The 20909-nt window shown below is 47.7% G+C and overlaps 1 protein-coding gene across 5 annotated transcripts; it reads right to left on the minus strand.

Annotated features, from left to right (window-relative positions):
* Window positions 1-1632: 1632 nt before the first annotated feature.
* LOC123127352 (senescence-associated protein OSA15, chloroplastic) lies at window positions 1633-20187 on the minus strand. Of its 5 annotated transcripts, none has more exons than XR_006462334.1 (14): window positions 19896-20187; window positions 18833-19258; window positions 18243-18413; window positions 18048-18121; window positions 17887-17975; window positions 17710-17781; window positions 17417-17485; window positions 7910-7956; window positions 7662-7743; window positions 7514-7582; window positions 7330-7433; window positions 3365-3437; window positions 2977-3052; window positions 1633-2045 (listed from the first exon to the last, which is right to left on the minus strand). XR_006462334.1 is itself a non-coding variant. In XM_044547005.1 (13 exons), exons 2-13 carry the CDS (start codon window positions 19147-19149, stop codon window positions 1893-1895), a joined length of 1311 nt encoding a protein of 436 aa, XP_044402940.1. In that variant the 5' UTR covers window positions 19150-19258; window positions 19896-20187; the 3' UTR covers window positions 1633-1892. The 5 variants fall into 5 exon arrangements, 3 of the variants coding, with proteins under 3 accessions (XP_044402940.1, XP_044402938.1, XP_044402937.1); XR_006462333.1 differs by having other exon boundaries at window positions 7662-7773; XM_044547005.1 differs by lacking the exon at window positions 3365-3437 and having other exon boundaries at window positions 17887-17963.
* Window positions 20188-20909: the final 722 nt, after the last annotated feature.

Raw genomic sequence — 20909 nt, forward strand, 5'->3', positions numbered from 1 at the left:
TTTCGTGCTTACAAGTATGTCGATGTTCCTATTGTCCTTCTTTGAAGTACCTGTGGGGGTACGAAAAAGGTTGGACTTTTATTAATCATGTTTTTTCTGGCAAAGCGATGAGACTAAATCCAAATAAAGTTTGGCCAAGTGGGATATAATTTGTAGGCTGAAGGACCAAGGGGGTTTAGGGATTGAAAACCTTGAGGCAAAGAACATATGCCTGCTCAGTAAATGGCTATACAACCTATCAGTAGAGGAGGGTGTGTGGATACAATTATTGCGTAAAAAGTATTTGCAATCCAAGACCCTCGCACAAGTAATGGCGCAGCCGAATGATTCACCTTTTTGTAAGGAGTTGATGCGAACAAAGGTTGCATCTTTCAATAGAACCAAATTCTTTGTAGTGAACACTAATACTACTAGGTTTTGGGAAGATACATGGCTAGGTGCGAGGCTACTGGCCATACAATATCCAACCCTTATATTATACAATGTAAGGACACTTTCGTAAGTACAGTATCAGGATCAATTCCCTCAAAAATTCAGTTCAGGAGATCCCTAGTGGGGAAACAATGGGATAGATGGCTACATCTTGTGCCTAGGTTGATGGATGTTAACCTTTTTGATGAGCCCGATACACTACACTATAAACTTTTGGTGTCAGAGATATTCTCCATGAAATCTATGTATATAGGTTTTATAAACACTGGTCCAATCCCAAAGTCGCTTCACATTTGGAAAATTAAAGTGAATTTAAAAATAAAGGTCTTTACGTGGTTTATTCACAAGGAATTGATCTTGACTAAGGACAACTTGACGAAGCATAGTTGGGAGGGTAGTAAACATTGTTGTTTCTGTGATCAAGATGAATCCACCCAATCTTTTTCTGAAATGCCCACTAGCCAACTTACTGTGGCGTACAATACATGTGGCCGTTAATGTCCGTCCTCCTAATAGCATTGACACTTTATTGGGGACTTGGCTAAATGGGGTAGAGCCCAAAACATCGGCGCATATTCGAGTCGAAATGTATGCATTACTTTGGACTATATCAAATTGTCAAGATGACACTACTTTTAATAAACAAAACATCACAAAAAATTTGCAGGTCATCTACCGGGCAACTGGCTAGATTCATACGTGGTCGTTACTCAGCCGTGCGTGCAGAAGACAAGGAGCATATGGCTTATGAGCGTAACCATTGAGACGATACCACGGGATACCTATAGCCGGTTTGAATGCAGTCCAACAACAAGATAGCTGCATAGTCATCTTGTCCTATTGCCGATTGTGGCTTTTATTTTATTTTAGCTCAATTTGCGAACTTGTATCGAACTACATTGCCATTTTGATGCAGAGGCCAGAGTAATCTTACTTTTCAAGAAAAATATTGTTTCCTTCGCAAAAGCTTTTTCTTTATAAGTTTTTTTGGTTTTGTAAATATAGTTTGTACCATTTATTTAAAAATCAATAAAAAATGCAGCAGAGTCCTATTTTTTCTCTCAAAAGAAATTGCAAACATAAATAAAAAGGATGACTTTGCAAGACCTCTAGCCAAATTCATTCCCATAATATAAGAGCGTTTTATATTATGGGACGTAGGGAGTATATAATAATTGGGTCGGAGGAAATGCGCTCTTATATTATGGGACGTAGGGAGTATATAATAATTGGGTCGGAGGAAATGAGTTCGCATTACACCACTTCACATTTGTTTAGCACTTACCAGGTACCTTGACATGCCTTCTCGTGAGGTAGTTAACAAGCAGCACATTTTATGCTGCGACGTAACACAGAGAAATGCAGTCGACTCAGTTACACGTTTTTCGGTTCCTATTACAGTCTGTACGTGTTGAGTCATTCATCTGATTTACACCTCACGTGGTGATATCATCTGCTACTCAACTCTCGCTGTCAGTCTCTTCGGAAATCAAGTTTTGGTTCATGACAAACCTCAGACTGTCACCCTCTTCAAGCTCCCACTGCTTTCTGAGTTCGCCAATGGCTCTTGCTGCAGAGCTAGCTACAGCGGGATTGGAATCTTGAGCCAATCTCTGCAGTTAAAAGAAGGGTCGACCAATACTTAAGGAATCTGATAACACCGAACGTCAGGTACGAGCACATGGCAAATCAAACGATTTCGGTGGCAAGTTTAGTGACACGAGGATAGCAACTTTAGTTGGCATGCCAACTTCGTGCTTCAGTTTATTTTTTAACAGAAAATTGTGTGTCAACTAACTTGCCATCCTTGCATCACTAGAATTGCCATCGAAAACGTTTGATTTGCCATGTGCTCGTACCTGACGTCAGGTACTTATCATTTTCGATATTTAAAGGAAAACACAAAAACAACTTGACTTTCCAAAGTAAAACCAATAACTACAGCTCATGTAATGATAAGTGAGAATTATATAGACAGGGCCTCCCTTTGAAAGGGATGGGGCTTTGATGGTGGAAAAGCGTACAAATAGGTACAAATAGATCCAATGACTTGAAGCTTTCATGGTGGAGAAGCGTAAGAATAGATGACATCTTAAAAGAGAACTAGATAATTGCCTATCGGTTGCGACGGGGGCATAAATATTCTACTCCCTTGGATCCATATTACTGTACTAAACCAGCGACAAGTAATATGGGTCGGAAGGAGTATTAGATTAGCCTCTGATTCACATGCCCACATTAATTTGAGTAGCTGTTGTTTTGGTCTAGTCATATAGACTTGTAAAGTTGTAACTCTAGTGTTTCTATCAAATGCCTCGAGATGCATGTTTTGTGTTTTCTTCGGGAAAAAAAAGTAAATTTACTCAAAATTGCATGTCGTGCCAAATGTCCAGAACATCACCTATTTACAATCTGACAGAGTAACACAGCACAGATTGATTAGGGATCTCAGTGGTTCAAGCCACGTATAAGAAATTCAGACATGAAGAACCCAACAGTTATATGGTTCTCCTTTTTTATAACAGATGAGGGATTTATGCTAACCTGTAATGCGCCCATCCCAGCATTCCCTAGGGTCCACATGGATGGAGCTGCAGCCAATGCATTAGCCAAAGCTTTCCTACAAGGAGCAAACGAAAATAATTGCTATTTCAACATATAACACAAAAATAGTAGAGAACACAACACAGCTCAGTGGTCGGGCCACTGAGCTACAAAGGTTCGCAAATCATATTGTTAATCTTTGTTCTTCTTTATCCAATTGTGAGAGGAATTGGGATGAATTTGAATTTGTGAGTCAACTAGTAAACTCTGTCCTTTCCTGCAGTAATTCCAGCAATCTACTTATTCATTTTAATTGCTATTTGTAGATCCATACAAAGAAAAGGCTCACTCCGAGCTACCATACGGCTCAAGTTCAAACCCGTCTCACCATGACCAGGAAGACCTCATAGCCCTCCCGTGCTCCAAACCCTCCTCGCGGCAACAGACTACAAGACCGAATCCTAGAACGTGAACGAGGACACTGTGAAACTCAAGAGCAACGTGTGAATAAAAACCGTGAATGCCAAATGCGTCACGAAGAATAAAGGCGCCATCAACAAGAAGAGTGTCACCTACAGGATGAAGAACGCAATGCGCACCACCGAGAAGAAGCTCGTCAAGCCAATCAAGAAAATCAAGTGCATCAAGCTCTTCGTGCTCAAAAACACGAATATGAAGAGCACATCCATCAAGCAAGAGAAGCAGACAAGAGGGCGAAGCTTTGCCTTGAGCAACGACACAAGATGCGATGCATGGGCAATGCACCTTGCATTGATGGCCAACTGCACAATGAAGAGCATGAAGAAAAACCACCGTCTCCATAACAAGAACAACGTTAACCTCGCAACCATCATGAAGCAGAGGAAAGTCTTGGCAAGCTCAAGTTCACAATGACTAAGTTATCCGGCAGCATTGACCCGAGGAATACATATCATGGGCCCTCAAGGTGGACAAGATCTTCGAGTCCACGACTTCGACAAGCCGAAGGCGATTGCCATGGCCTCCCTCGAGTTCGACGAGAATGCACTCATATGGTGGGACAAGTACAAGAACTTCGACAAGAGAAAAGAGAAACCCCCATTGCCACTTGGGATGCGAAGAAGCAAGTCATGAGAGCAAGATTTGTGCCCACACACTATAGACGCGACCTCTTCAAGAAGCTCCAAGTTCTCAAGCAAGGGACCAAGACCATTGAAGAGTACCACAAGGAGATGGAAATAGCAATGATCCACACTAATGTCAAGGAGTTTGATGAGCAAACAATGGCACCCTAATCACCTCATCAAGAAAATTGCGGGCTTTCAACCCTACAACAACTTGCCTGAGTTGGTACACCAAGCAACAAAGGAGGAATGTCAAGTCCAAGATGACATCAACTCTCAGGCAAAACCAAGCATGGCGCCTTATACTCGAGCTACACCCTCTATTGGTGCTCCTTCAAGCTGCAAAGCACCGACGACTTCTTCAAGTCGCCCTCCTACAAGTTCTTCCAAGCCTGGAACTACACCAAGTGCAAGTGCTCCAAGGGACTCTACTGACAAAACAAGCCAAATTGAGTGCTTCACATGCAAAGGCCGTGGGCAGAAGTGCTATGTGTGCCCACCAAGCGCATTGTGGTGATCAATGAAGATGAAGAATACGAATCTATGAGTGAAGGACAATTGGAAGCTTTGCAACGTGTTGCTCAACATCAACAAGTAAACAAAGCCAAAGATGTTCATGTCTTTTGTGAGAATGATTCGAGCCCAGCTCTCCTTGTCTCCAAGATCTTAATTCTTGAACAACAAGATGATAATGATATACGATGTCACGTCTTCCATACCAAGGCCGGCACCAATGGAAGAACAACCAAAGTGATCATTGATGGTGGTAGTTGCCACAGCTTGGCAAGTGAAGAACTTTGCTCCAAGTTGTATTTCGAGTACAAGTGCCGTCCTCAACCAGACAAGCTCTAGTGGCATAGTGACACCGGCACTATCAAGGTAGAGCACACTGTTAAATTATCCAAATTCTACCGTATTGGACTAGACGTAGTACAGACAGTGTGGGCCTTTGCGGTTGTACCGACGCATACGAGTACAACTTGCTTACTTGTCCTCCAAGGACTCTCATGTATTGCCCTCATATATACCCCATGTAGTCGCACCTAACGACGGTCTGTCGTCTCGTGCTTGTAATACTCCTCCAACATAGTGATTACGCCTTCGTGCGTCCATGGTTTTCTCCCGCAAGGGTTTCCACGTAAAAATCCATGTGCTCTTGTGTCTCGTTTATTCCCGCTTTATCTAACAAGTGGTATACAAAGCAAGGTTCAGATACGAGAATGAGACGAGAGAATTAGGGTTGCTCGTCGTGTGCGCCGCCGCCCGCTGCAAGTCGCCGAGAGAGTAAATTGCTGAAAGCCACCACATTTGTGGCACGAATACTGCAAAACCACTACTTTTGCCAGAAATCACAAAAAACCACCACTTTCGCGGCAAGTGAGTAACAAATCACACTGATTTGGAATTGAACGCATCTAACAGCAAAGCTGACGTGTGGGACCCATCTATCCGGGCTGATGTGGCAAAGACTAATCCTAGTCAATGTTTGACCTGCTGAGGTGGACGGGGTCCCACCTGTCAACCACACATCTTGTCTCCTCTATCCTCTCCTTCTCGCTAAAGAGGAATCACAGCCGCCCCGCCATGGCCGGGGCAGAGAGAAGCAGGCCGCGCCCGCCTTGCTCCCCTCCTTCTCCTGATCCGGCAGAAGCCGCCCGCCGGTGCCGGAGCTCCACACCGCCGGTGGCGCCACGCCCTGCCTCCCCCATTTCTCCTAGATCCGGTGGGATCGTAGCGCCGGCAAGCTGAGGTCGGGCGAGCTCCTCCTGGCCTCGATGCCCCGCCCCGCTACGGCAGCCACTGCTGCTGGCCATGGCCAGAGGCGAGCTCCTTCACCTCACGCCACAGGCAACCTCTCCCATCCCTGTCTTCCTCGCGAGCACCGGCACGAGAGCCACGGGAGCCAGAGGCGGGGAAGGTGTGCTGCTCGCCGTGGCAACGCTGGTGGCGACGGCGCACCGGGAACCCCAAGGCGCGGCTAGCAGACTTCTTCGCAGGCTCCGGCGCCGGCGGCGTGCTGGTGGCGCGGGACACCGACGACGCGCGTCGACTCTCTCCGTGTCTTCCTCGTGAGCGCCGGCACAAGAGCCACAGGAGCCAGAGGCGAGGAAGCTGGTGGCGACGGCGCACCGGGAACCCCAAGGCGCGGCTAAGCGGACTTCTTTGCAGGCTCCGGCGCCGGCGGCGTGCTGGTGGCGCGCGACAGCCGACACCGACGACACACGTCGACTCTTCTCCGCGGTGGACGTGCTAGTGAGTGGGGCGGCCTGGTGAGAGGGGACCGGCTCGCCGCGCGCAGAGGAGGGGCGGAGCTCGTCGGGGTGCAGACGGAGGGGCAGCATCGCCGGAGAAGAGCTGGACCGACGGAGTAGGTGTTGTGCGTGCACACGAAGTACTCGACGAAATGCCAGAGCCTAGTCACCTCTCTACGTGTTTATTCTTTGCCAAGTCAGCCTGACATGTGGGCCAAGCATGTCAGTTTTTCACTTAGTCGCGGCTCACGGCACGTTTAGTGCTTTTTGTTACTCACTTGCTGAGGAAGTGGTGGTTTTTTGAAATTTTCGACAAAAGTGGTGGTTTTGCAGTATTCGTGCCACAAATGTGGTGGTTTTCAGCAATTTACTCTCGCCGAGACCGACTGGAAGATTCGCTTTGCACCGCTGCAGAAATCCAGCCTACTCTCGTTTACCGGATCAAAGGCGGATTGTTTTTTGGTGCGCCGCTGTCAAGTCGTGTGCGAGCCGCCGAGCCGCAGTTGCTGCTGTCCCACGCGTGAATCAAGTCACCATCCACCACGGTTTCAAGTTACGAGGTGATCAAGCTCCGTTTGTCCGCTTGTTCCATGGAGATTTAGTACTACCTGATCAACTAGTACTAGTACTTCTTGTGATTCCTCCCGTTTTCCCTCATGTTCTTCCTAAATCCGCCTCCAATTCATGAAGATCGGGCCACCCTAACGACTTGCGCTGTAACCGTAAAAGCAGCTCCAGAACTAGTTTCGGCGGGCTTTCTCGTATAGAGTAAGTAAGGCACCCATGTGTGGGAGTCTAGTGATGTGACCAAAATGAAATTGTATATTTTGATGCATGGACAAATTTGTGTTTCAATGAGATTCTGCAAGAGCTTATTAGTCTAAAAGTTATAACTAATTATGAGAAGATGAACGTAAACTACAAATAGCACCTGGTTACAGATTAGATTAAAGAAAGGAAAATGCAGTAAAATAAAGTCACAAAATGCTGCTATGCACCTGGTATTAACATCTGGAGAACTTGAACATTCAACTATCAAGGAAACACTCTTTTTCCCATCCATAGCATCCAGGTCAATAAGAGCCGCTACTAATAATTCAAGCTTCATAAACAGAAAAAAGATTATTGGAACATGAATATAGCAAAGTTCATGTTTTACATATGAGTTTAAACATGGTTCACCTCCTCAGGATTGGTGTAGTCGATACCATCAGCCTCAGATAAGGCAGATGCCATATTAAGATATGCATCCTGTGAACAAAAAAATTAAGGACATGTTAGCAAAGCAACGACCATGCTGCTACAAGTAACAAGTTACTGAACATACAACCTCTATGGCAGCGATTTGATCAGTAGAAACTTCACGAGGGAACAACTTAAGAATCTTCCCATTTTTCTCCAGTGTGATGAACCTTGTCAAATTTGCATGGGAAATGAACCATCCATTGGAAGTTTGCGAGTAAACATACAGTTTAAATAAGACAAATCCATAGTGAATATGCAATAGGGATAAGTTACTCCTTAAACATTATTTTGCTTTACGGAACTTTGCATCTACAATTCATAAGAAAAACTTACTGATATTGTAGTTTGGTTGCCATCATGTCATGAATATCCCGAACAAACTGTATTAAATATTATAATATTACATTCAAGTATAAGGATCAATAAACAGGATGCCATTAATGTATAGCTGCATGATAATTGGCAAGTACGGATAATTGACTAAATTAGTTTGTATAATCCAGATCTAAATAAGTGATTGTTTTGCCCAATAAATGCCTTGTTCTTTTATCATAAGATATTAGTAAGCTGTGATCATGTATATAATAGGAATAAATGGACTAGGGTCACTAGGCATCACATATACTATTATCCAAGTGGCCAAGTATAAACAGCGAATCTCTTGGCTAGCTACTTGTCGATGTGCTCTGAGAGTGGCAGATCAAGATGGTAGCACACCAGACAAGTGATGTACCCAGGTTGTATTGCTCGAGTGCTCGTCACCGATCGAGAAGATCGTTGGAGAGAGATGTTTCTCGGATTACAAATTCATGGTCACGGGCTAGTGTGTCTTGGATATCTCCCTAGAAGGCCCTAGCTTTCCTTATATACCTGGTCAAGCTAGGGTTACATGGCTCGGTTTAGACTAAAGGTGGGCCCGTGCCGCCAGGCCGGGCCGGACCATGTCATGCGTGTGTGGATCTCCCATTGCCTTGCATCTCAAGTTGGTGCGGCATCCAGCTGGCTCTTGGGCCCGAGTGGTTGACACAACCCACTCGAAGATGACGTGCTAGTCCCTTGCCTGGCCGGCAGTGTTCGAGTGTCATATCCTTGTCAATAGTCCCCAAGTTCAACATGATCTTCCTGCTGGAAGGTCACCCCGGACTTGTTGAAAAATCCTGCAAGAGAGAGAGAGAGAGAGAGAGAGAGAGAGAGAGAGAGAGAGAGAGACCCAACGTTACTCTGTCACATCTAGGCCTGTGGTTGGAATCCCGAATCCCGAATGCCGCCTGGGAGACCCAAATAGGTCGCCTCCAGGGCTAGGTGTGAAATTCCTGCAAGACAGAGAGAGAGAGAGCGACCCAACATTACTCTGTCAACTATCCAAGAAACGCTTGTGAGCAGCGAGCCCGCGCTAACTAGCTCGGCGGGCCTTTATGGCGTCGACTCCCCCACCATCTTCAAGCGCGGCCAAGCCACCGCCGCGCCCTACCCAGCGCCTTATATCCATCATCGTCGCCCCATCCCCCAGCTGTCCAGTTTTCCGATTCGGGGATGGACGGTGGATGGACTGAGGTCAGCCACTAGAAGAGCAAGCGCCCTGCCTCTGATCTGCCGGGCTTCGGGGCGCGCCCCGGGGTGCAGCGGCCGGACCACCGCAGAGGCTTCAATGCGGACGCCGCTCGCGAGGCCTTCTTAAGCCGTTTCCGTTTCCACGGCCGTTGCTTCTGCTGCCTCAGCAAGAAGCACCGCCGCGCTGACTGCCGTGATCCCATCCACTGCATCCTCTACGAGCAGCCTGGGCACATCGAAAAGCAGTGCCCCCAAAACCCACGCTCCAGAGGTGCTAGTAGCAGGCCCGGTCCAGCTGCTCCGCCGGCGCCAATCCACTCGCGCATCTGCTTCCCGCCACCCGCTGCGTCCACCATGCCCACCGTCACCCCCGCCATGCAGCGCCACATCGACCCCTCGTGCCGCCCCAGAGAGAGCCACTCGCTGACCATGTCCTCCCCGGCGACGGAGCAGGCCATCTTCTTCCTGCGCAACCATGCCGTCACCATGTCCGCGGCCGACGGCGTAAACGCCACGTCCCCCATGGCGGTGGGCCACGCGCTGGAGGCGCAGCTCGCCGTCCTGGTGAGCCAGCTCCGCGTCACGGTTCACCACCCGGAGCACTACCTCGTCATCTTCAGCCAACCAACGCACCACATCAACACCGTCCGTCGAGGGTCCATCAGGGTCGACGACGCCGTCTTCAACATCGCGCCGTGGCATGAGCACGACCACGCCTCCTTCGACACGCTCCAACTTCACGTCCGGGTCATCATCGAAAAGGTGCCTATGCAGTACTGGTCCTTGGAGGGGATCGAGGAGATCCTCGGGAAGAAGGTGCGCGTCGACCGCCTCAACAGCAGGACGCAGGAGCGCGGCCACACGAAGACGTTCACCTGCTGGGTCTGGACCAACGACGTCGCCCACATCCCCACCAAGCACATGCTCGGGGTCTTGCCGCGCGGCGTGTCGAGGAGATGCAGGGCTACTCGCCGCCCGACCGGCGCGTCGCTCCATCGCTGGGCACCACGGACTACACCATGCTCATCCACGTCGACAGGGTCGAAGATTGGACGCCTCCATCGCCGCGCTCCTCCCACTCCGCCCAAAGCGGGCTGCCGTCGTCCGACTCCGACACGGACGACCGGCCCCGATTCGCTGTGATCCCTGCCTCTTGGACCATGGAGGTCGAGGACGGCCAGCGAGGAGATCGCCTCCCGCGCCTTGGGCGTGCACCGGTGGCCGACCTAGGCTGTTGTGGCCTGCCACGCGGCGGGCGCGACCACGACGACGCGGGTGGAGCTGGAGGGGGGGGCGCCAATCCTGGAAGGACGCCCTGCTGCGCCGGGGACGCACGCTGACCCTGCCGGTGCCGGCGCCCGCCCCGCGTCACCGCAGTCGCTCCCCTCCTACCAGGCGCCACCACAAGAACGCGCACGGCCGCCGTACGGGCGGTAGAAGGCCGTCAACAGGCAACGATCAGCAACGCCAACGCCGGCCGTCCGCTCCCCGTTCGCCACGGGCGACGTCGGGGTCGGGGGCGGCAGAAGACGCCAGCAACAGCATCAAAGGGAAGGACCCGGTCGACGACTTCTTCAGGGAGGCAAGGCGGACCATCCTCGCGTCGGTGATCGTCAACAACTCGGCGATGGACGTCCAAGCCGCTGCTGACGCCGCGGTTGCAGCTCCCCTGGACTTCGACAGTGGCACGCAGATGGTGGACGCCGAGACAGAGGCACAACTGGACGCGTTTGGTCCCACACTCGCCGCCACCCCCAGGCCTCCGGTCAGTTCAACAGATGCGCCCCCATGGCTGCCTGCACGATGGAGATGTAGCTCGACGCGGTCACCACCCGCGTCTGCCAGCTCGAGATCGCCAACGACAATGAAGAAAGCGCCCTCCCCCAGCCACTCGCCGCCTGTTCCTCGACGCCCCTGCGCCGATCATCGCCAACGCCCCTCCACGCCGCCCTTCTGCACCATCCAAGTCACGAGTGGCTACGGCTCGTACCAGGTAGAGCGCTCGTTAGGCCGCCTGCACCTCCAAGACGCCGGTCTCGTAGCGTGCCTTCCTCTGCATCGCCAAGGAGCTCGGGCTGCTCGGGCCAAAGGAGAAGATGACCAAGGAGGTCGCGGACGCTCTCATCCGTCGCTTCGACGAGCCGCTCACCGACAACGACATCGCCGTCATCGCCAAGCTGACGCGTCTCGACAAGGACTCCCTCCTCGTCGCTGCAGGCCTTGCAGGGCCTGAGGGAGCAGCCGCCGCGGCCACTATTTAGTCATGTTAGTACACCTATGTTATAGTCTCCGGTGGCGGCCGGCGTGTTGCCGGGTAGAGTTAGGTTTCCTTTCCTCTGTTTCACTAGAGTGGACTGCTTCTCGCCGGCGTGAGTTGGGCGCTATTGGTGGACGCCGGCGTGCCCCTGCTAGTTGGGTTGTGATTGTACTGGGCCTGAGGCCATTTAGAATCTTTCAATCACCGGAGCAACCATTGTTTCCAAATGAGTGAAAGCTTCTACCCGATCATGTCGTAGAATGTCCGCGACCTTAACCAGCCGGCGAAACGCGCGGCGATCTGCGAGGTAGTTACAGCGAACAAAGTAGCAATCATGTGCTTGCAGGAAACTAAGATAGATATCTGGTCACCGAGCATCGTCAAGGAAATCGGTGGCGCTGCTCTGGCTGAATGTGTCTTCCTCCCTGCGATCGGCTCCCGCGATGGAGCTACTATCTACTGGAACAGGGACCTAGTCAGCATTGCATCGCATGCTGTAGGCAAATTCATGATCACTGCAAAAGTGACACTCCTCCGGCAATCCAAAAGCTTCTGGCTCACGACTGTGTACGGCCCAGCAGACGACGCTAGAAAAACTGCTTTCCTCGCCGAGTTAGCTAGAACGGCCCGCCCACCATCTGATCCATGGCCCATCAACGGAGATTTTAACCTCATTTATGAGGCAAGGGACAAGAACAACCATCATCTGAACCACCGGATCATGGGCATGTTTAGGCGCGCCATCGACAACGCCGGCCTGAAAGAGATTAAGTGCAAGAATCACCGCTTCGCGAGAACCCGACGCTCGTCAACATCGACAAATTCTTCCGCAACTGCAGCTGGGAAGACCTGTTCCCCTCAAGCATGCTGATGGTCGCATCCACGGTGTGCTCTGACCACTGCCCTCTGCTCCTTCTTGATGCCGCCGTCGCGCCCAATTCAAATTTGAAAGCTTCTGGCCGCAGTTCCCGCGCTTCCACGAGACGGTCATAGGTGATCCGCCTGAGCAGATGGCTCATCTCGAGAAACTTAAGTCTAAACAACCAAGTGCGAGACACAATTCAGTGGAAGCACACAGCCTCGGGATCCTTCTCCACCAGCTCGGCATACAACTGCCAATTCCAAGGGATGATCAAGACTAACTTCAGAAAGATGCCCTGGCAAGTTTGGGCACCGGCCCAGCTAAAATTTATGGTCTGGCTACTCCTCAAGAACATATTACGGTGCAATGACCGGCTCCAGAGAAGAGGATGGCCAAATGAGTATTTCTGCCAGCTTTGTTTCAGAAATCTGGAAACCTCGCAACACCTGTTCTGGCAATGCCCCTTTTCATCTACAATCTGGGCAAGAACGGCTCAAGGAAACGCATGCAATTCCATGCATCCCACAATTTGGCAGCACAAGAACAAAGTTGTGGAGATCATAGCCGAGATGCTAAACGGAGCAAGACCCGAGCACAAGAAGGGAGTCAGGACAATGATCATCTTGGTACTGGGAGACATTTGGCAGCAGCGCAACGAGTGCACCTTCAGACATAAGATAGCAAACCTGACTGAAGCCATGGCGAGCATCAGAAGAACTTTCGAATTATGGCGCCAAGCAGGAGCAGTCCACCTAGAGCACCCATTTTGGGACCCTCCCTGAGGGATTAGCTTGCTAGTCTAGCCCCCGGCTAATTTTGTTTTTCATTTCTTCTCTTTTCCTCCTTGATCACTCGATCGAACACCACCTATTGTTTTTTCCCGCCTGCTTCCTGCTATGAAATCAATATATGCCAGCCATCAGCTGGTCCATTCAGAAAAAAAACATTACTCTGTCACATCTAGGCATGCGGTTGGAATCCCGAATCCCGAATGCCGCCTGGGAGACCCAAATAGGTCGCTTCTAGGGCTAGGTGTGAAATTCCTGCGAGAGAGAGAATGACCCAACGTTACTCTGTCACATCTACGCATGCGGTTGGAATCCAGGGCTAGGTGTGAATGCCCACAGCTTGCAAGGCTCGGATTTTGCACGGAGGCATGGTTCACTACGCGCCTCCTTAACCGTATTGCGGCAATTGGGCGCTGGGGCTAAAATCTTCGTGCCATATCAGCGGTTCTAGGTCAAATGGTCATGTGGAGGGAAAGATTCCCATTGTCCCCACCTCTCTGATTGACTGGTTGGCGATCAAAACTGCATGCATTGGTTGGGTTTGCACCGGTGCCCAATGCCAACCATTCATGTCGTCGTTGGAGCGTGACCTATGTTCTATGAGGAAGTCGTCGAGAGTGGTGCTCAACGCACATAACACTTAGTGTTTCCGCTTTCGAAGTTCCATGACTCCCAGTAGTCCAAGCCTTACCAAGTCCCTCCGACTCTGATTCCCGTCCTCTGGCCAAGTCGGGCTCTAGGAAGGTGGGAGAGTCACTCTCCTCTTGAGTTTATTCAAGTGGGAGTGAATGATTTACATGCCCATGCAGGGGCTTATATAGCCTATGGGTCCTTGACAAATAACCGATGCTACGCTTGAAAAGAGGTGGGAGGGTAGAACGAGGTGATCTTTGGTCCATGAGTCCATGGGCTCCTAGTTGGGCTAGGAGGGGAGTTGTAGCCCATGGAAGTTAGATTTTGTCAACCATATGAAGGCTTTCTTGCTTGGGCTTTGGGCTTCTTTGGTCTTTTGCCTTCATCTTTGACTTGTTCTTATACGTGCTCTCCTTCTTTTGACTTGTTGACCATAAAGACTTTCTTTGACTTTTGTTGACCAGGGTAGCTTGTCTGGAGCCATGGTAGCTTGCTTGGACTTTTGTTGACCTCCCTGACTTGTGTTGACTGCTTTTGTTTTTTGTTGACCGGCCACGTGGATTGCTATGTAAGACTTAGGTGGGACCCCCGGTATAACTTTAGTTATTCCCTCAACAGTAAGATAGTGTTAGAATGCCATATTAATTGATTTAGTAAAAGCTGCAAGCTTGCGTAAGCAAAGGCTGAGAAATTATACAACGTGTTTGCAAAACTGAAGATAATTGATTTAGTGTTATTTCATTCTAAATTTTTATCCTGAATGCAGGCTCAGTATATAATGAGTCCGCGGTTGGGGACGTACCCCAGCTTAGCATAGACAAGAATGAGATATGGTCTGCTCCGTTTACTGAGAAAGAGGTGTTTGAGGCAGTCACACAAATGAAACACAATAAGGCTCCTGGTCCAGATGGTTTTCCAGCAGAGTTTTATAAGAGATGCTGGCATATCATCAAGGATGACCTCATGCCTATGTTCCATGAATTATTTAACGGCAACCTACAACTTTTTCACCTAAACTTTGGAACAATAACGTTGTTGCCAAAGAAGGAGGAGGCTGTGCGCATTGAGCAGTTCAGGCCGATTTGCCTACTCAGTGTGAGTTTCAAAATTTTCACTAAGGTAGCCATGAACAGGCTGACGCGGATTGCCAATTCGGTGGTGCACCCAACACAGTCTGCGTTCATGCCGGGGAGACACATCCTAGAAGGGGTGGTTGTCTTACACGAAACTCTACACGAAATCCATTCAAAGAAACTTGATGGGGTTATCTTCAAAGTGGATTTCGAGAAAGCGTACGATAAGGTCAAATGGCCCTTCCTCCAGTAGGCCTTACGCATGAAGGGGTTTGACGATGCCTGGAGGAAACAGGTCGACACCTTCATTCAAGAAGGTAGTGTTGAAATTAAAGTGAATGATGACATAGGTCATTATTTTCAGACGCACAAGGGCTTACGACAGGGAGACCCGATGTCTCCTATTCTGTTCAACATAGTAGCAGATATGTTGGCAGTCCTTATCGGTCGGGCTAAGGAGAATGGACAAGTAGGAGGACTAGTTCCGCATCTTGTGGATGTGGGAGTATCCATACTACAGTACGCTGATGATACTATTATATTCATGGAACATGATCTCGCAAAGGCTAGAAACATGAAGTAGTACTTTGCCTATTTGAACAATTGTCGGGACTGATAATTAATTTTAACAAGAGTGCATTGTTCTGTTTTGGGAGGGCCAAAGAAGAACAAGAAGCGTATAGATAACTATTCGGATGTGAAATGGGTTCCCTACCATTCTCGTACCTAGGGATACCAATTCACCATCGGAAATTATCGAATAAGGAGTGAAAGTGCCTTGAAGATCGATTTGAGAAAAAACTAAGCTGCTGGAAGGGCAAGCTTATGTCATATGGGGGCCGGCTAGTGTTGATAAATTCAGTTCTAACTAGTATGCCGATGTTACTCTTATCTTTCTTTGAAGTGCCAGTTGGGGTACGGAAAAGATTATATTTTTATCGATCTCGTTTTTTCTGGCAATGTGATGAAGTAAAAACGAAATACAGATTGTCCAGATGGGATATAATTTGCAGACCCAAAGACCAAGGTGGATTAGGGGTTGACAACTTAGAGGTTAAAAATAGATGCCTACTTAGCAAAAAGCTATTTAGGTTGTTTGTTGAGACCGAGGGTACATGGGTACAAATTTTGCGTAATAAGTACCTACAATCTAAGACATTGGCCCAGGTTACTTTAAGACCTAATGACTCGCCTTTCTGGAAGGGGTTAATGAAGACGAAAGAAACCTTTTTTCAGAGGGTGAAGTTTAACGTTGGTAATGGCAACGGTACTAGATTCTGGGAAGACACATGGTTAGGGGGGATGCCTTTAGCCCTACAGTATCCCACACTATATAATATTGTACAACGTAAGGAGGCCTACGCAGCTACAGTATTACAGTCGGTTCCACTAAACATTCAGTTCAGGAGGACTTATTGGGGGAATGCTGGCTCTCTTGACTTCATCTGATGCGTAGGTTGATGGATGTTCAACTCTCTCACCAGCCAGATACCATCCACTGGAAATTATCCACGAATGGTAGGTTATCGGTGAAATATATGTACTTAGACTTAATTAACTCTGGGCCAATAACAAGATCACTTCACATATGGAAGGTTAAAGTTCCGTTAAGAATCAAAATCTTCATGTGGTTTGTACACAAGGAAGTGATTTTAACCAAGGAGAACTTGATCAAGCGAAGATGGGTGGGTAGTTCACGATGTTGTTTTTGTGATCAGAATGAAACCATAAAACACCTCTTTCTCGATTGTCCTCTGGCCAAACTACTTTGGCGCACGATACATATAGCCTTCAACGTTAGCCCTCCAATTAGTATCGACACGTTATTTGGGACGTGGCTAACCGGAGTGGAATCAAATACTGCATGACATATTGGGATAGGGATATGCGCACTACTTTGGGCTATATGGAACTGCAGAAATGATATCATCTTTAATAGGAAAAATTTCATCAACTTTTTGCAGGTTATATATAGAGCCACTGCATGGATCCGTATGTGGTCGTTACTCACTCATGCGGACTCGAGGGAGCTTTTGCCTATTGGGTGCAACCGATAGGAGACGGTACCATGGGTTATCTACAACCGGTTTGGATGGCGATCCAATAATAGGATAGGTGTTTAGTCATCTGGGCCTATTTTTCGCCGGTTGTGGCAGTTTTTGTTTTATCTTTGTTCGTTTTATGCTCCTTCTGTGAGCCTTTACTCAACTTAAGACCTTGTTTTGGATCTTCAGTTAAATAAAATGGCTGCATGCATTATTCTGATGCAGAGGCCGGGGGATGTCCTCCTTTTCGAAAAGAAAAAATAATAAAAATCCATTGCCAATTACACTTTATTTAACTTGTACTTCCTCCGTCCCAAAATAAGTGTCTCAACTTTGTACTAGCTCTAGTACAAATTTGTACTAAGCTGAAGACACTTATTTTGGGACGGAGGGAGTATGTTGTAACTATGTTAGATATCTCATTCAATGTTGCATTAGCTAATTGTGATTTTTCAGTATATATTGTCATTAGTACATCTAATAATGATTAATGAGGAAAATTAGCAAGTATAAGGAGGCATCAGTGGGCACTGATGGATTTACCCTACTACTCTGATATTAAACGTCACTGTGTGATGAAACCCACAGGATTTAAAGACATTAGAGCTATATGGACACTTAATTAAGCTACCTTTAAAGCCATGAAAGCATCCTCCATGGCACGTCGTCGAACAACCATGTCAGCTCGTCGCAGATCTGCCTGGGTTTGCAAATAGCTGTTGTATTAGATCAGCATGAAACCATGGATTAAACAGTAACATACTAATAGCATATTAGCATGGTTATTAAGCAATTTAAACGGGTACTACAATGACATAGATATGGGTGCAGCTTTATCGACAGTATGAATGAGAAATGTATGTTACTTAAGTCTATTAACTACTTCCTACAAAATGAGTGAAGAAAGAATTTGTACAGACCTACCTCCAAAGCACCATCACTCCAATGTTGATCTGCTGCTTTCTTCAAGTCTGAATGAGCTCGCTCCTTCAATATCTGATTATGTACAGAGGTCAAATTAACATATTAGAAGTATAACGAAACCAATATAATACATAGATGGCATATGAAACATTCCATACGAACAGATCTAGTACATACTCTAGCAAAATTGGTTAGGTGGGCTGCCCGTTCCTTCACACTGTTATCAATCTTTCGGGTGTCCTTCCTTGCACGAGCTTTCAGGCAATCTTACATTTAGATGAGGAATTAAATCTTATGGACGGAAAAACTTATAGCTTGTTATGTGAAAGAGCATGTACCATCAAGCTTGAGAAACCCCAACCCTAATACAGCAACATCCTTAGATGCACGTTTGTTCAACCTTGTGATGCCACTAAGAGTAAAAGGATTTCAGATATCAAAATTCAGAATAGCAATACAAATAAATACATTGTTTCTACCAAGGAAAACAATTACATGAGGGAATATCAATGATGCACAGGGAACAAGAGTACCGTGAAAGCAAAAGAATATCACTCTGAGCTCTTTCATTCACAAACTTTGCATCATTGTAGACAAATTGGCACGCTTCAGACAGCCCTTGAGTAGAATATAGTGTTTTTTCCTGAGCTGCAACTTGACTATCTGAAAAATGTGACATTCCTCTTGTTTGCTCATCAAAATCCCTGCAACAGAAGATTAAGAATATGGAACTAAAAATGACGAACTATATCTGCTTAATGACCATGTGCAGTTTACCTTATATGATTTTAGAATTCTGGTACAGAACTTCAGTTTATGTTGGAAGAAACTAGACATTTCTGAAAATCATGAAAACTACTATATAAAACTAGAGGAAGTCTTCTTTGACACTGAAATTGTTTCTTAGTCTTCAGCTGACTGAGTGTAATATTACAAGTCAAAAAAATAGGACGAAGCATTATGATAGCAGGCGTTAGCTTTACGATAATATGTATTGCATGAGTTCAGTGTAACGAAACAAAATACAGACAAAGTACTCAATATTATCTTTATTTTTCATGCTAACAAAGGTACATGGATTCTGACAGATTATTCGTTTGTGTGCGGATGTGTGTGTGTGTACCTGTAAGGATTGTTGCCATCTTCAGGAATATTGCACTCTGTAGTTTCACTGCCACTACGAGAACCATAAGAATGGCACCGAACATTCAGACCTTGTTGGAGTAGGTAACCATTGGACTTCGCATTCGTTTTCCAATGCCTATCGTTTGGAAAGGACCTGATGATATGATATCCGTTCATCCACTTCCTTACCTCTACCTCTTGTGGTAAACAATTCGATGCTACACAGCGTAGTGCTTTCAGCTTACACGTCATTCTGTGTTTATCATTATAGCACACCCCACTAGATGCTATGGTACCAGATATTTGGCTAGCCATATGTGTTGAATCTGTACGTGTACTACAGATTATGAACCTTTGGCCTGACAAAATCCCTATGCCTTCATTTAGCAGATTTTCAGCCAATTTGAAACTGATATTTCAGTACCTGATGTCAAAGACGGGCATTAGTTTCACGTCAAAACAAATGAATACACATAGACCAAGAGTCTACTTTGCAGTGCACAAACTTATGTCTACATAATACAGGTACAGATGATCATTTCTAGACAAAATGTAAAAAAAAAACAGTTAATAAATGCATCAAAGGTGGCACATGGGGGATAATATAGGTGGTCGTTTTGAACTGGGGTTAGTTCAAAACTGCGACACTTTTTATGGAAAGGAGGTAGTATATACTTGGTAGTTTCTTATTCTAATAACTGACGTGCATAGTATTGTCGGGATTACAGCTACACACGGAATGAAGTTGTACGCTTTGTGACACCATGAGAAAATATTTCTAGTTTAACATTTTTCTTTTGAGCCGCTAGTTTAACATTGTTGGGAGTGAACACATAGTGTGTGATTCACAAAGCAGACCCCAAAAACAACACTGGCCTCTCACAAATACAGTCTCACTCGAGAAACTGGCACACAAATCACACACGCTACCTGCAACACAGCACGCTCGGCAGTACGAACGACTATCATGGCATGCAGATGCAGGATCCATTGCTGTCTATGCCTAGCAAAGGAAACCACACAAAGGAAGTAGCGATGAGAAGGACAGCGCCTGCACTTACTGTTTCATGCGAAGGAGTTTGGAGACCGGGGAAGGACGACAGGGAGGAGCAAGAGGGGAGGGAGATCAAGCGCGATAGTACAGGGAGCAAGGTAGGGGACGCTAAGGACGAACGAGTGTGGGAGGAGAATCCGGAGGCGCGGGGAGGCCACACATGTTAGGTGGCGAAGTGGTATGGCAGCCACCAGTTGTACCTGCGGCGGGAGGGAAGCCAACGGGCTGGGACCGCGTTACTATGATCCGATATTCTGTGGCCACGATTTCATTGCCCGGGACAACAGCTTGACGGTTAGGGCATCTCCCAACGCCGACCACTAACAGCATCTTCACTGTTCGGCGCCTCCACGGAGTGAAATAGTGCCTCTTGGATGTGAGCCGGCGTTATTTTCATCGTGGGGGTGGTTGGATTCCCATCCGACGCCTCAAGTTGGCCCCCAGACACCCTTTTTAAAAATATAGTTCGGCTAAAATTTGAAGAATTTGGATGAAATTAGGACGAAATTCATTCATATTTGTACATAATTTAAAAGACATAATTTTAAAAAACATGATTTAAACCCTAAAACTACGCGCTCGCCACTCCGAGCCTTCTACATGCTAAGAAGCTTCTAGAAGTTGGTGTAGTCGCCGCCGTCGCCGCCCCGCACGCTGTTGTCCGTCCTTGTTGCAGCCTTGCCCTGGGTCGCCGTGGCGGACGGGGTTGGACGGTCCCGGCGCCTCCTCGTCGCTGTCGACCTGTCGTCGAGGATGACGACGCCACCCTCCTCGCGGCCACGTGCCGAATGTCGATCTCCTCGCGGACGTGGTCGTCCCACGCCCACTTCAGGCAGGTTTTCTCCTTGGCGGCCATGGCGAGGTGCTCCTACTTGACGACAGGTGGCGTCGCGGGCTCCTTCTTCGGCCTGACCAGGCAAAGGTGGCCGCAGGGAGGGGAAGGCCAGCGGCGGCGGCCCTCTTTTATGACAAAGTTGCTGCTGCGTCAGCGCACCTGCATCTCTTGGGGCTCGGCCTTGAG

This window comes from Triticum aestivum, chromosome 6A (assembly GCF_018294505.1).
Source record: "Triticum aestivum cultivar Chinese Spring chromosome 6A, IWGSC CS RefSeq v2.1, whole genome shotgun sequence".
Classification (NCBI taxonomy): domain Eukaryota; kingdom Viridiplantae; phylum Streptophyta; class Magnoliopsida; order Poales; family Poaceae; genus Triticum; species Triticum aestivum.